The 14,155-nt window shown below is 32.3% G+C and overlaps 1 protein-coding gene across 3 annotated transcripts; it reads left to right on the top strand.

Moving 5' to 3' along the window:
• The first annotated feature begins 861 nt into the window (after nt 1-861).
• LOC141454358 (thyroid transcription factor 1-associated protein 26 homolog) lies at nt 862-3,632 on the top strand. 3 transcript variants are annotated; one of them, XR_012458650.1, is made up of 6 exons: nt 862-1,176; nt 1,994-2,071; nt 2,190-2,364; nt 2,446-2,572; nt 2,892-3,180; nt 3,379-3,632. XR_012458650.1 is itself a non-coding variant. In XM_074128475.1 (5 exons), the coding sequence occupies exons 3-5, from the start codon at nt 2,283-2,285 to the stop codon at nt 3,127-3,129; spliced, it is 447 nt and encodes a 148-aa protein (XP_073984576.1). In that variant the 5' UTR covers nt 863-1,176; nt 1,994-2,079; nt 2,190-2,282; the 3' UTR covers nt 3,130-3,632. The 3 variants fall into 3 exon arrangements, 2 of the variants coding, with proteins under 2 accessions (XP_073984576.1, XP_073984575.1); XM_074128475.1 differs by having other exon boundaries at nt 863-1,176; nt 1,994-2,079; nt 2,892-3,632; XM_074128474.1 differs by having other exon boundaries at nt 864-1,176; nt 2,892-3,632.
• Nucleotides 3,633-14,155: the final 10,523 nt, after the last annotated feature.

Genomic DNA, 14,155 nt, shown 5'->3' with positions numbered 1-14,155 from the left:
TACTATGGTTAATAAAATGTGTATGTGTATAAACATTGATTACAGTTCAGGCTACTGCCTGACAAGCTTTGGTTGCAAGTTACTCTAAACAATTAAGTATTTAAGAGAAAAGAAAATATGAAGGTTGATGAAATAACTGAAAATAATATTTCACATGTGAAATTGACAAAATCTAATATTTTCGTTGATTTTATGAGTTGATTCCATCCATCAAGATGTAGATTAAAAATAAATCAGAACAAAGAAAAAAACGAAACTCGGACGGTATGAAGGCCCCGCAGTCCCTACTCATTTATGTTTTTTTACAAATTTATTTTTAAAAACTATAAACGAACAATTTTGTAAAATAAAGAAATAGGCCAAAAGTGAATCTTAAGAATAAAATATCTTTTCCAATTCTTAGTGTTTTACCATTATTATTATTTTTTTAATTTCTGTACAACCCCGTGTCATTAATTTCAAATTAACTTTGGTTGGCAGTTAATTGGCGATCACCAATCAACAGAAATATTTGAGCTTTCAGTTGATAAGTTAAAAAAAAAAAAAAAACAAATTTTTGTAGCGTATGGGGGGCCTATAATAATATACTGCACATATGTACATTATGGGTCAACTATTATTTAACTTATACAATACAATTAGTTAACTTGATGCTGCAGGATTACGGTTAGATAGATAACAAATAATACCCAACTTTGAATCGACATGAAATATATTGGTCGAAATCAGTAAGCTTCATCGTACAATAAATAAAATATAAATTTAAACTGTGGACAGATAAAATGATCAGTTAATAATGTAAATGCGGGCAATCTTGATTGTGATTGGAATCGGGGACATTCGTTTTCGAGTTTTTCTGGCCATCTATAACCTTTCTGGCAAGAAACTTAACGTATCTGCGATGTAGGGCGCCACAATGCTGACGCTCACGTGACTTAAAACCATGCTGAAAGTCATCTAGGGATTGTCATTGCTACATTATCGTAACAAGACAATAGTATCTTTAAAGTATGCGTGTTTTGAGTCTCTAATGTGGAAGTGAGAAGGGAAGTTCGAGAGGAGACAAATCACTAGTTTTTGTTTTTGGAAATAAGAAACCGTTATTCAAGCAGTGGAAGGCACTAAGACCCAGGAATAAATTAAAACCAACCTTTGCAAGGGATTTCGTACTTTCAGGTAACGCTTGCATTCCTAGTTTCTGCTGTTCCTATATTATATTAAGTTGGAGTGCCTTCAAGTTATGATCTAGAGTCAGTGTTAAAGGCCACCTTATTTATTATATTTAATATAAATGAAGAAACTCCTGAATTTACTGTATCTTTAAAATTTTAACTTCATTAGCAAATTTATATCGCGATTTCCAGTTTAAATTCAGTATCTGTTTTTTCGATATCTCATGCCTTAAAACATGCCTTGAAGAGAATATTTGACAACTAAGAAAGAGCTAGGGATTCAAACTTCTATTTGTCAGATTACTAGAATGAAACCTTAGAATACTTTCATTTTTAGTGTATTATGCTGAATACCTGGTTTGGGGAGTAAAAAAGCTCACATTGCATTCTCTGGTATTTTTCGAGAAATGGTAAAATTTTTCTCTAAAATCATTGGTATTACTATTCCAATTCATCCATAGAGAGGACAAATGGAACAATAAATGGACAGTAATATCTGCTGATTTTATTCTCATTTATTCTACTTTTGGGAATTGTATAAGATTTATGTTTAGTTTTAAATTGCATATACATACTATGAGTTGAAGAAAGTGTTGTAATGAGCACTGAGATTTGAAATTAGCACAATATACGTTACACCTAAACTGTACCAGTATTTATGCCCATCATCTATGTTGCAGTTAGGAGAGTAGTGTGATATTAATTTCTCATCAATAATCATTTAGGGGTGTAAGGTAAACACATCTATGTGACTGCGACCGGGCATTTGAGAGACTAGGATTCGAGCATTCTATTTTCTGTTTTTTTTTTCGTTTTTTTAGGTGCTGCGGTCAAGTGGAGCTTGGTCTGTACAGTCTGCTTGGGCCATCTTCTCCGAACTTGAGCTCAGCCTATGTGTGGTGAGTAGGTAAACGGTTAATTTGTAAGCTACAAAGAGGCAGGGTGAAATCCATATACATCTCCATTATTACCTCTTAAAATGATGTCCGTCATTTAATTCTGGTTATTTGTTTGTAGATCTTATATGTACGGTTGGTGTTAATGTGAAATAAAAATTATAAGAGACTGACAGTTACTAATTTGATATCAGCAAAGATATAGTTATTATTAATGGAATCTAAAAGTAATAACAAAAAATCAAAATTTGATAAAAAGAAATGGAGGGAAAAGAAGTATGATAAAGGATTTCGTTGTAAGGATACATTCACATGATTACCTATTTATACCAATATGTTACATTACAACTTTGATGTACCTTTCGTTTGTATTTCAGTGAATAAATGGGAAGAAAAAAGGCAAAAAATAATTATTCAGAAATATAATCGAATATTAAAAAAAAATAATGCAACACACACCAGCAATGATGATGTCAAAGGACGAATGGCTTCTAAAAAAAGCGAGTAAGTTGCAGTTAATGCTTTTATCCTATTTAAAAAAGTTACTCCTTCAAAGAGACATCCCAAGGGCGCGTACTACACTCAAAATTCATAAGTCATCTAAAATTTGAATTTTGAACTTGAAACGTATAGTTTAAAACGTTTATGAGGAAAAACACCCAAGATTTTTGTTAAACTCTTTCGTAGCTTTTGATAATTTTGTGATTTGATAACTCTGATATAGCTTTGTAAACTTTTAGGCCTTTTAACCTTTTGCACTTGAGGAAAATTTAATCAGGTTAATAATGGCTTATGTTGATTATCTTTAAATTATTCTTTTCAGAACAAGTGGAATAAAGGCGGCTCAATTGGAGTACAAAAGGATAGTGGAGAACAAAAAACAGAAAAGAGAAGAAAAACTAAAGAAAAAAAAAGAAATTCAGGAAGCATTAGAAAGATATAAACAAAGAAAAGCAGAAGTATATAAAAAACTATCTAAGAAAACTAAAAAAGGACAACCACTAATGAAAGAAAGGCTAGAATTAATGTTAGAAAAAGTGAAAAAGTGTGTCGGTTCTTGATTAAAGCGTTATGGAGTGCTTTTTCAAATAAAACTAGAAGAATTACATTAAGTAAGTTACTTTTAGTTAGGCCAACATTTTACTTCGCATCAATTAATTAAAACTGTTCTATTCGGGTTTCCATAACGCTGGAAGTATCATTTTCTCTGCATAGTACGCGTTTTACCCTTTCATTCTGGTCACTTTAAGAATCTCATTCATCTTCAAAGTTGATGATTGAATCGAAATGATAATTAGTTTAATTCACAGAAACCATAAGGTAGAAGGAAATCCGAAGCAAACAGTACGGAAGAAGTCAATCATCCTAAGACGTATGAAATCATGTAATGAGCACAGCGAGAAAAATGAAGATTTCTTTCCGTTCTTTTAACAAATATGGTGGTATAAATAGAAGATTGTATTACATAAGTGATGTAATAATTAGATTTGTTGTTTTGTTTTGTTTAATATTAACTGTAATTATATATTCCTGTATATTTTGAAAATATATTTATAAAAAGTGATTTTGTGAGCTTACAATTTCGTTACGCCTCTTAAAAACACTATTGGTATTTTTTGAAAAACATGTTTCTCTTGCTGTAAGTAACTCACAGACATATCAGCTTTTCTTTCTTAGCTACAGTATGTGCCAATCCTTGGGTTTCACAGCCAGAATCAATACTTCTGAATTTTTATATAAAAATGATAAATAAATGTATGCTTACATAGAAAGATACAAAGTTTAGAAACAAATATAGAAGCCATTGTCAAGAAAATCTCAACAAATGGAGCAACCCGTTGAATAAAGACGAATTTCGGTTGAGGAATTTTCTTCGACTTGGTATTTTTTCGTTTACCTTCGAAACAGTTCAAAAAGATAGGACTACACAAAAATGACACTTTATAGGAAATCTTGCCATATTCTTTTTCAGAGAGTTTTTAATCGAATTTTCCGAGAAAGATCTTACAAATAAAAGTTGTAGATCTGCTTGTATGTAAAAAGTAAAACCGAGTTTAGAGAAATTCGTAAAGGCAATTTTGGAATAAACCCAACTAATAAAAATTGATTCAGTCAAGGAAAGGATGTAAGAGTGGGTCTGCTATATTCGTTAAATAAATTTAAATATATTAAAATATTATAGGATTAATTTATATACAAGTAGAACGTTAAACATTAGATATTAATGAAAACTCTGAGCTTTCGTTAATTTTCAATAGATAGTGCTTCATTCTGCGATCGTATTTCAACAAAAAAATAAATAAAAAATAGGAAATTGTCAATAAATGTGTATCTTCACAATTTTAATGCTGCATTTTAAGCATTGATATCTGCTACTTTCTTTTTTAATTAAAAAAAGGATATTACTAATAAAATTTCGTTTTTAGTTTGTTGACTTTTAGTTTTTAGTTTGCCACGACAGTTAGATATATGACAGTCAAACCGAATGACTGAAAAAGGATTACTGACATAGAAACAGGAATTTTGGTTTTCCAAATGTCATAAGAATAGTAATATTAACTTTAATGGAATTTGTACATTCTAAACCATTTAATTATCTAAAAATCTAATGGAATGACAAAACTATGAGTAACGCAACGTTTAGAAGTTTAGAAACAGTACAAACAAAGTCTTGATTAAATCTGCTAGCACCCACTTTAATAATGTTGGATTTTAAGAGAAAAACTGTATAGAAAGAAGTTTTAAAATTTTGTGTCCTTATGGGATAACTTGATTCGCATAATTGAACTTTCCTCTTATTTATTTTTCAAAGATCTACTAACAGAAACCGTTTCATAATTTGGTGGAGACTTGAAAGTTGAAAATGACAGACCACCGGAGACTCAAAATTAATTGGTGAAATGTTAATTCGAAAAATGTACTAGGTACTAAAAGGAAAGAAAAAGTTACAAGCTACAAATTGTGATCTAGCTCAGAGGTGTGTAGATGTATATATTTCAGCTACATATATCGGAACATTTGGGGCGTTCTGTTCGCACACCCTCCTAGTTAAGCTACTTGATATTTATACGATGATAAAGCTGAGTAAAATCTTTGTAAAGAAGGAACTAACCAGTTTGTCAATGGAATATCCTTCATTAGTTATGTACTCACATGAAATTTTCAGTATAACGCCTTATAAAACGAATTTCGGATCCCATACTTCTACGAAATGTACTCTGCTGGATTGTTCTACGTGTATGACACAACATTCTAATATATAGAGACAGTGCTATCACTTTTGGTACAATAAGCTTAAGTCCATCAGTTTGCTTATGGAGGGCTGTGTCGAGATTAGATTACTGTTAACTTTATTTGCTGGAATTTTGTCTCAAATCCAGTTTTTTCCTGACTTCATCCATTATTGATCAAGTAATTTTAATAAAAACATTTGTCTTAAATTTAAATATGTCAGAGATATATTCATCCAGTTGGCCTTTGGCTCACATCAGAAGTCCGGGGCAAGATGTACTCTGTCTAAATCCATTGAATATTTATTTAGCAATACAAGTATTCTCTATTCGGAAGAAATACATCAACAAGCAAACATGGCCCATGGTTTTCTGGCAATGAATCTGACCTTTTAATAATTTTTATTTAAAAAAAAACGTTATCTCCCTTATACCAAATTCTCAATATCGAATATCTCTGTATAATTAAATATTCTAAAGGCCCTAGGCTCTATGTATTACCTCTTAGTATCTTTTTTATCCAGATAGGCTTCGTCATTACCTTTTGTCACCCGTAGAAACCGCAGAATAATTCTTTTTACAGTAAATAATCATTTCAGTACAACTTTGACGCTCATAAAACAAAGCATAGTGAAATGGTATTAATTTTGCAGTACTTATTTTAGCTTAGCTGGTTTGGTACTAGAGGCGCAAGACTTCAGTGTGGAACGCTTATCTCGCGCAAGACCTGGTAGTAGCGCCGAGAAGTGAATAAACAAAGATTTGTGAAACGTGAAGATGTGACGCCCACACTGTGCACCTCGGCGCAGTCCTTTGGGGCCCCATTGGGCGTGGCCCCCATACACAGTGTGTCGACATATTCGCTCACTCTAATACAAAGCCCGGCCTGCTAACATTTTGTACTGACCTTATCTCATTAAATTGCGACTCCTTTACTGTTAATATCACAGGTTTTTTTTTGAATGCATTAATCTATAAATAAATTCCAATGAAGGTAAAAGAAGAAAGAGAGCTTTTAAATTGTAGAAATGAAAGCTGGACAATCTAATTTGTTCTTTAGGGCTTGTACTCTTATATATATATATATTTTTTTTTTACCACTCTAACTGATTCATCTTTTGAGCTCTAAAATTCACCCCAGTCAACCTTCTTGCACCTTAACTGCGAATAGGCCGTACTTCTACTCTGTTTACAATGTTCCCATTGTTTCACTAGTTTTTATACACACATAAGCAACAACATTGGGTGCCTTTTTGTATAAATGGAGTTAGCTATGTGCTAGTCAGGTGATGTAGCTCTTCCTTCGGAAGGTTTCCCTCGCTCTTTTCCAGGTTTTTAGGGCCTTCTTCTCGGACTGATTGAAGCTAATTTTGCCATATAAATCCTTTTTGGCACACGATCCTCATGATTCTGAAAAGGAAGTTGTATCTGCTTGGCATCTGTATTTCTCGTATTGTCGGTACTGTTTTAGTAATCAGGCTGGTTTTATTATCCTTTCTTTTCTTATATTCCTCGCCAACTGATGGATATTTCTATGGTCTGATCCTGAATTACAGAACCTGAACCTGCAGGGTCTTTTTTTAGTGTTGAACACGCCTTCGAATAGATCTAGATGAATATTTGAGATTTTCGAGACTTTTATTTTGAATCATTTCTTAAAATCTTGAAATAACTTCCCTTCTGGACTGAGTAGTTTCTCATTAACAAGGAATACATATTTATTCAGAGGAGTTCGTAGATATTTAAAGAATGAGTTTGCGCGAGAGCCTTATCCATTTCAATTCTCAAATCGCCCTTTGTCATATATAAGCTGTCGACAAGTTGAAGTTCTCCAGTGTTTCCTTTAGGAAATTAAGATTAAAGTGGAAATTACTGGCATTGACAGATTGCTCTTCGACGAAAACAAGGGGAGAACCCTGAACTGACATCACATTCCAATATACCCCTTGGAAAAGTCTCATTCTAGCTCTGAATTAATGGAATGCTAGATACAACAATTCAATTCAATAAAGAGCTTCAATTTTTTTAAATAAAGAGCGAAGGGCTAACATAAAATTACCTTGTTGAAAAAACGAGATAATAAATATTCGTACTAATAATCATATTTCATAATCAGGAATTTTAGAATGAAATGATCAAACTATTATACGCTAGTGCACTAGAATTATGTATATCTAATGTACGTGTTTAAAGAATTTACGCGTTAAGTAGCTATTCTGTTAATCCTATACGTATATATGTATGTGTATATCAAAATGGATTCGACTTAGATGGTTCGTGATTTATTAAGTTTCGAAATGGAGAAGAGAGCTCTTTTTTCTTCTGGTAATTGAAAAAGATAAATCTACAAACGTTAGGTTTGGTGGAACCCAAATCTATTTAAATTAAAACTCTTTACAGCTAGGGATCGAATGAAAAGAAGTTCTCTTTTAAGCGGTTGATATACATAAGAGAGGGGTTGGTTGGTGGTGCCTCTCATTTTAACCAATCAAAGGATGTAATTAGCACAACATTTTCACTTAACTACTTAACATCTTTCTCCAATATTTTCTAATTTACGGGAATTTTACATTCTAATTTTGGGAGTAAAATCACAAAATATAAAAAAGTAGCAGATAACATGAAAATAAGTAATAAACATTTAGAGAAGGTGAGAGAGAGAGAGAGAGATTAGTACTCTACAATAAACATATGTTAAATATCCATCGTTTGGTGAATTTGTATCGCAATTATAGCCATGTTACAGCCTAAAATGTGAACTTTATCATTGTTTATGATCACATTTGCTATATGATGGTGTTTGTATTAGTATTGTCAACTTTATTATATTGTGAAGTGTCACATATTTGAAAATGGAAATGAAAGGATCTCCTTTTACAATTTAACAAATTAAACTTTAATGTGCGGTGGGATAACATTTTTTCCGCCGTCATTAGCTTTTTTTCTATGTTACTATTAATCAATGGCTTGACTAATATTATCGCCAAGGAATACAGTGAAGTTATTAAGCTCACCTTCATAGAAGCTTACTTCGGTAATCTGGCCGATTTTACTGGAATAATCGCCTATCTTCTCAGATACCTTCCCTAGAAGTTCTGTTAACTTTATAAACCGATTCAATAACGGACATGTAGGATAGCCTAGAGAGTTCTCGTTCTTCAAAAGAAAATAATAAAATAATCATAATCAATTTTTGCTAAACTAAAGAAATGCGCTAAAGGTTTTTGCTTTTATTTGTACGGCCAACATTAAATTACCTCGTTAGTAAGCTGGAATCTATTCAAATTTAGTTTTGCAACCAATCGGTAAAGTTGGCCAGTAAAACTCTATTAAATTAGTTAGGTGACTGTTCTGACCCCGATCACGCTTCACATCATGGCATTCACTCCTTCCTCATTTTTTTTTGTTCTTTGTGTTTTTAACAAATTTATTTATAATTGTTATCCCTCTAATTTATAAATAATATTATTAAAATTTGTTTAAAACACTTAAACTAGCAAACTAGTCTACACGCTTATGTATACTTGTTACTTTAGAAACAGTATGAAACTTCTAAATAAAGTCGTTTAATTTAAGCAGACTGTGTACTCTTGGTACAAGATGACCTCGGAAAGGGAACTGTAAGAGGCAACCATATCCATGGGCAATCAGCCCATTTATTCTCCATCAATAAAAATACCTACACCTCCGGGGTAAAATTCAGCACTCCGGGATAATAATCAATCAATAATGGAAAGCCTAAAGTACTTTTTATATCTACACTCGTTCTTGACGACTAGGCCCATAAAACAAAAAAAAACGATAAATAATTTAACATATGCCATCCCAGCTAGAGTAGCCTCAGAATAAAAAGACGTTCTTCCTATCTCAAAACCTGGTTGCTCTTCAGCCATCCTGCCTAGCATCTCTTCATCCAGCTTGTACTTTAATATCCGCTCTTAGAGCGGCTAAAGCAGCTTAATACAGTGACAGACGGATAGATGAAATCCATAATCCAGAAAGAAGAAAACAAAGCTGTTGACATAAATTCAAAGATGATATCCAATACTGTTTACCAGTTAGGACCGTAGCAGCGAGGACCGTAGAATCATCCCTCAACCTGTACATCTATAGACAGTTATTTCTGCACCTAGCTTTAATTGGTGTAAACTAAGAAAATTAGAAATAATGTTCAAATATCTAACCTGCATTTGAAGAACTAAATGCAACACCTAATCGATAGGGCTGGAAAATTGGAAGGGTCTCTCTTACACAAGGAAGCTCAAATTAAACTGAAAGTGGAAAACGTCATTGCAACAATTTTATTTTAATACGTTAAAGGTTATTGAGCGTAAAAATATAATGAACTTTGAGCTGACCATGAAAATTTGATATGTATTACATGTAATGTGTAACTTGATTCCAAGCCGAATAATAAGTTATTTTATTAACCATAAATTAAAAGATTTAACCTGATATTATTCTAACAAATGGTCATTTTAATGTTGATTTTGCAATGTGGCCAAGAAGCCACGAAGTAGCGAAACAGTTATTTGTGCTTGACATTTGAAGGACGTAACAGGGCATTGCGCTTCGGTAGTTTATTTCTAAATTTATTTATTTATTTTTTACTTAAAACAGAGCTACTCGTTTCAATTTTATATTTTATTCAGCGATGATTTTTTTTTTCTCAGTATTAAAAGACTGATTTGACTATACTATTCATACTTTACTAGTTTTTTGATGTTATTGCGCCAGAAACATGTTTCATTTTGTGTCATAATTCAGAAAATGAATGAATTATCGATAAAATAAACCAACAAAATTGTTTATAAATTCTAGAATTTACAATTGAATCCAATCAGTTCGTGAAACGCTTATATTCCCTAAATTTCCTTTATTAGAAAAAGATTAAAAGTGACTTATATAATTCTGCCCGTGGACTAGGAACCCTTATTTACCACCCAGTGTGAGTTAACGTTGCTTTAAAAATTGGTTTTTATAAAACTTACTTTATTTGCTGAATTGATTGAAATGAAGAAGATTCCTGGATTTATTAGAGCATAATGCAATCTGAAAATAGAGCAGCGAGTACCAATAGTAACTTTAAAAGCAATATGTGTTCCGATTCAACTAATTGTGCCAAAGGAAAGAAATATTCATCGGGGTATTTTGATGACTCGAGCAAGAGCACAGTACCACCAATGTTTTTTGGAGTACCTCCTCTTCCTTTCCAGATTCTCATTAATTATGGAGCCGAGATTCTGGAAACTGATCTTCTCTTCAAAATCATGGTTGCCGACCACATAGAACCGCTAATGGGAAACTGTAACAATCTTGTAAGTTGCAGAATTCAGGTTTTATGAGGAGGCCTTGGTTCCTGATGAGCATTGCGCTCTCCTAAAAAGAATTTTAAGTTGTTTTTTCTCCCCCGCAGTTTCTATATTGACGAATTACAGGTAATTTATTTTGCCAGTTTCACTAGTTATGCAATAATTAAAATAATACGTTGCTCGATTTCCAAAGTATCTTGGGGCGAAAATACAGAGATGCTGCTATAAAATCTCTATAATCAGAACATTTAAAATAATAAAACAAAGAAAATAGATACAAAATTGTTAAGTAATTATTTAATGTCTTGAAATGTAATATGTTCACCTCCAACAAAAACAAGAAAATATAATTAGACCATCTTGCAGTCCTGGCGGGTTGTTTTAGCTTCTGGTTGGTATAAAGTAAGCATTTTATAATTAAGATCAGAGTTTAGCTTGATAATGTTAAATAACAAAACAATGACATGTTTTAATAACTATTTTTTTTTTTACATTTATTGGTGCCTTTAATTGAGATTATGGTTCCTATTGAAATTAGTTTCAGCACGATCTATTTTTCCATTAATTAACTTGGATCATTTTTCTATCCTTCTTGAAAAAAATCTTTTGCTGTACAGATTTTCTCGATCGTGCAATTGGGAAATTTACAATAATAGATGGAATCTGGGTATTTTATTGCGCAACTTATCTGGGCGTTACTAACTGACTGGTTTTATATTTTTACTAAAGGACATACATCGATTAAATTACATTTGACATGGTGTGTAAGCCATTTATAACTGGGTTATTGGGTTGAAAGGTGTGGACCACAGCTACTTGTTTATTAGTAATTTTTTTTTTTTTTAATGGTACCTTTCCAACTTTACAAGCAATATTTCTTCTGTACAACCAATTGTACTAAAGGAAAGAAATATTGCATCAGTTTTTTTTTTTTAATTGTTCGATTGTTTGGTCCTATTTATATTTTAATCCATCGATGAGAATAGTGATATTGTGATAAGAAAATGTTGCCTTAAGTATATTTAATTATTATATTTTACATGTCTGGAAGTACAGTATTATTCTTCTCCTTTAATTTACGTTTTAAAATCCAATCCTTCCAGTCAAAAACACTCCGTCGAATCGCTAATGCTCCTTACTTTGTATCAAACTCTACCTTGCATCGAGAATTCCTTGTTCCTTATTTTTCAGGAGCTATAAGATCCCGTTACATTAAATTCCACACATCAATCACCTCACATCCTAATCCACAAGTATCCCAACTTACTACACTACCAGGAAATCCTCCAAAACGGTTGAAGCGCAGGTGGCCACGCCATCTTCTCAGTGAAGTAAGTGCCAGAGCACAATAGTGATCTGTTCTTCTTTGGAAGTTTCACCAATGGGTGAATTCTCCCCTCATGTTACTCATGTATTTATTCTATGTATCATGTTGTATCAGCTTCACTTATTGCAGAAATGTACTGCAGTGGTGAAATTAAATATAGTAAAAAAAAAAAGAATAAAGTGGGATTTGTTTGATTGAACAAAATAATATCTTCGATGACTGAATGATCAAATTTCGGCTGAGTTGGATATTAAGTCTAAAAGTCCAAGGGAACAGTTTCGGAGAAGAAAAGTTGTAAGTGGAACACAAATTTTGCTTTTGCAAATTTCTGTCATTTTATAAATGATTAATGACGGCATTATGATTGATTATGATTAACCATACTGGCAGTAAAGTTTCTCAAACCTAGAAAGACATTTGTATTGTTTTATCAAAATATACGAAGATAATTTAACAAGGTGACTGGAGAGTATCGTGGATAAAGTATGGCCACACTTCCGCATGGCAAGTACACCTCATCTTCACGCTGCATCAATATAAGGGATAATTTCACATTTCAATGCTAAAAACGTTTACCATGCACCCAGTTATAGATAAGGAAAAGGACTTTAATTAAAATAGTGAATCTAAACATCTGTAACATATTCTACAAAGAAATGGATATGGTATTTAGTCAACTCGAATTGATTTTTATTTTGAATATTTATGCAGAATTTATTATATCAGAATAACTCACTCCTAAACTTGTTCTCAGAATTAATATTTTTGACTGTACAAGCTTTATGTTACTCGTAGTTCAGACGAACAAAAAACTAGCTACAGATTTTTTAGGAAGTTAATAATAATTTGTCATTTAAAGCTAACTACAAACCAATACTGTTGGCTAATAAACAGTAAACGTTTATTTGTTATTAAATTTATTATTATTTTAAGAAAAAGAAACTAAAAGATTTTGGGAACAGAAAATTAAACGACAATTTGCGACTACCAAATTAAACGACAATTTGCGACTACCAAATTAAACGACAATTTGCGACTACCAAATTAAAAAATAATAAAAAAAGGCTTTTCATTCTTCTTCATTAAAAAACAGATTGTACAATGCCGTAAAACTGTTTCTAGGGGGTTCAATTTTGTTTTTTCTTTCTTTAAATCTTGTATTTGTAAGTTTGGTGCAAAGTTGTTTGCCGCAAAGTGACCTCCACCAAGTTCTTGAACTATAACATACAATTGTGAGACATGACACATCAAAATTTCTTCTGTTCATATTTTGAAATGGACTACAGTTAAATTCATTTGTAATCCATCCTCCTTGCTAGTGTACAGTTGTAGTTTTGCAATAACCAAATGTTTAATTAGAAATATTTGTCAAGAGCTATAATTGTTATTACTAGGTTGGAATTTCAATTGAAAACGAAATATTGTGCAATACTTGTTTTTAATACATAAAGTTACCTTAAATTTTGGGTTTAAACAATTAATTTTTTTTTGTGCATTTCTGCAACGAGTGGGACTGAAACAACATGAAACCTATAAATTCGTGAATAGCATGACGGTGGAGAATTCTCCTAACACTGAAACTCCCAAAGCATAGCATTACAACATTAAGCTCTAGCATTTACTTGAAACTAGAGGTTTAGGAAATGAGGAAATTAAGGCATCTATCTTGGCCTAGCGGGATCTTGCAGCTTCAGAAACAAAGGGAACAAGGAGATCTTGGTGCAAGCTAGAGTTAAAAACAAAGTAAGAATCATTAGCGAGTCGTTGAAGTGTTTATCGAAGGATTAGATTCTATAGATATTAAAAGCTTTGGCTGAACCCCAAAGTTCCATTACATATATCCAGATAGGTACATATTTGAGTTGTTCAGCGAAAGTATTGATCGTTTGTCGAGAAGTGCAGGCAGTCACTTCGAAATATCATGACTTCATGTCGAGACGTTTTGTACCTTGGAAGGCCTATGTTCGCCTATGTTAATTGTAATTACAACTGCTTTTGTTAATTTTAATTGAACATTTCTTTAGCCAAGACTCAAGGGGTTTCTAGATGGGGTTGAAGGAAGAGAAAGGACCGGGTCTTTGGTGTTTCCCTTGATATAAAATAAATTTTAACATTCTCAGCTGTGCCAAAATATAGCGTTGTAGTCGGTTACTCTATTTTGAAAGATGAAGAAGAAGAACTGTTGGTCTTCTTTGGGCAAAATATGGTTAAACAAATT

The sequence above is a fragment of the Rhodnius prolixus genome, unplaced genomic scaffold (assembly GCF_049639745.1).
Source record: "Rhodnius prolixus isolate KJV_2025 unplaced genomic scaffold, Rpr scaffold_9, whole genome shotgun sequence".
Lineage (NCBI taxonomy): Eukaryota > Metazoa > Arthropoda > Insecta > Hemiptera > Reduviidae > Rhodnius > Rhodnius prolixus.
Note: the sequence above shows the minus strand (reverse complement) of the source record. Positions and strands in the feature narration are given on the sequence as shown.

Coding starts and splice junctions, on each gene's coding strand:
- LOC141454358 (XM_074128475.1), top strand. CDS start 2,283: ATGGAATCTAAAAGTAATAACAAAAAATCAAAATTTGATAAAAAGAAA. Junction 2,365..2,445: donor GTATGATAAAGGATTTCGTT/GTAAGGATACAT, acceptor TTTGTATTTCAG/TGAATAAATGGGAAGAAAAA. Junction 2,573..2,891: donor ATGGCTTCTAAAAAAAGCGA/GTAAGTTGCAGT, acceptor TATTCTTTTCAG/AACAAGTGGAATAAAGGCGG.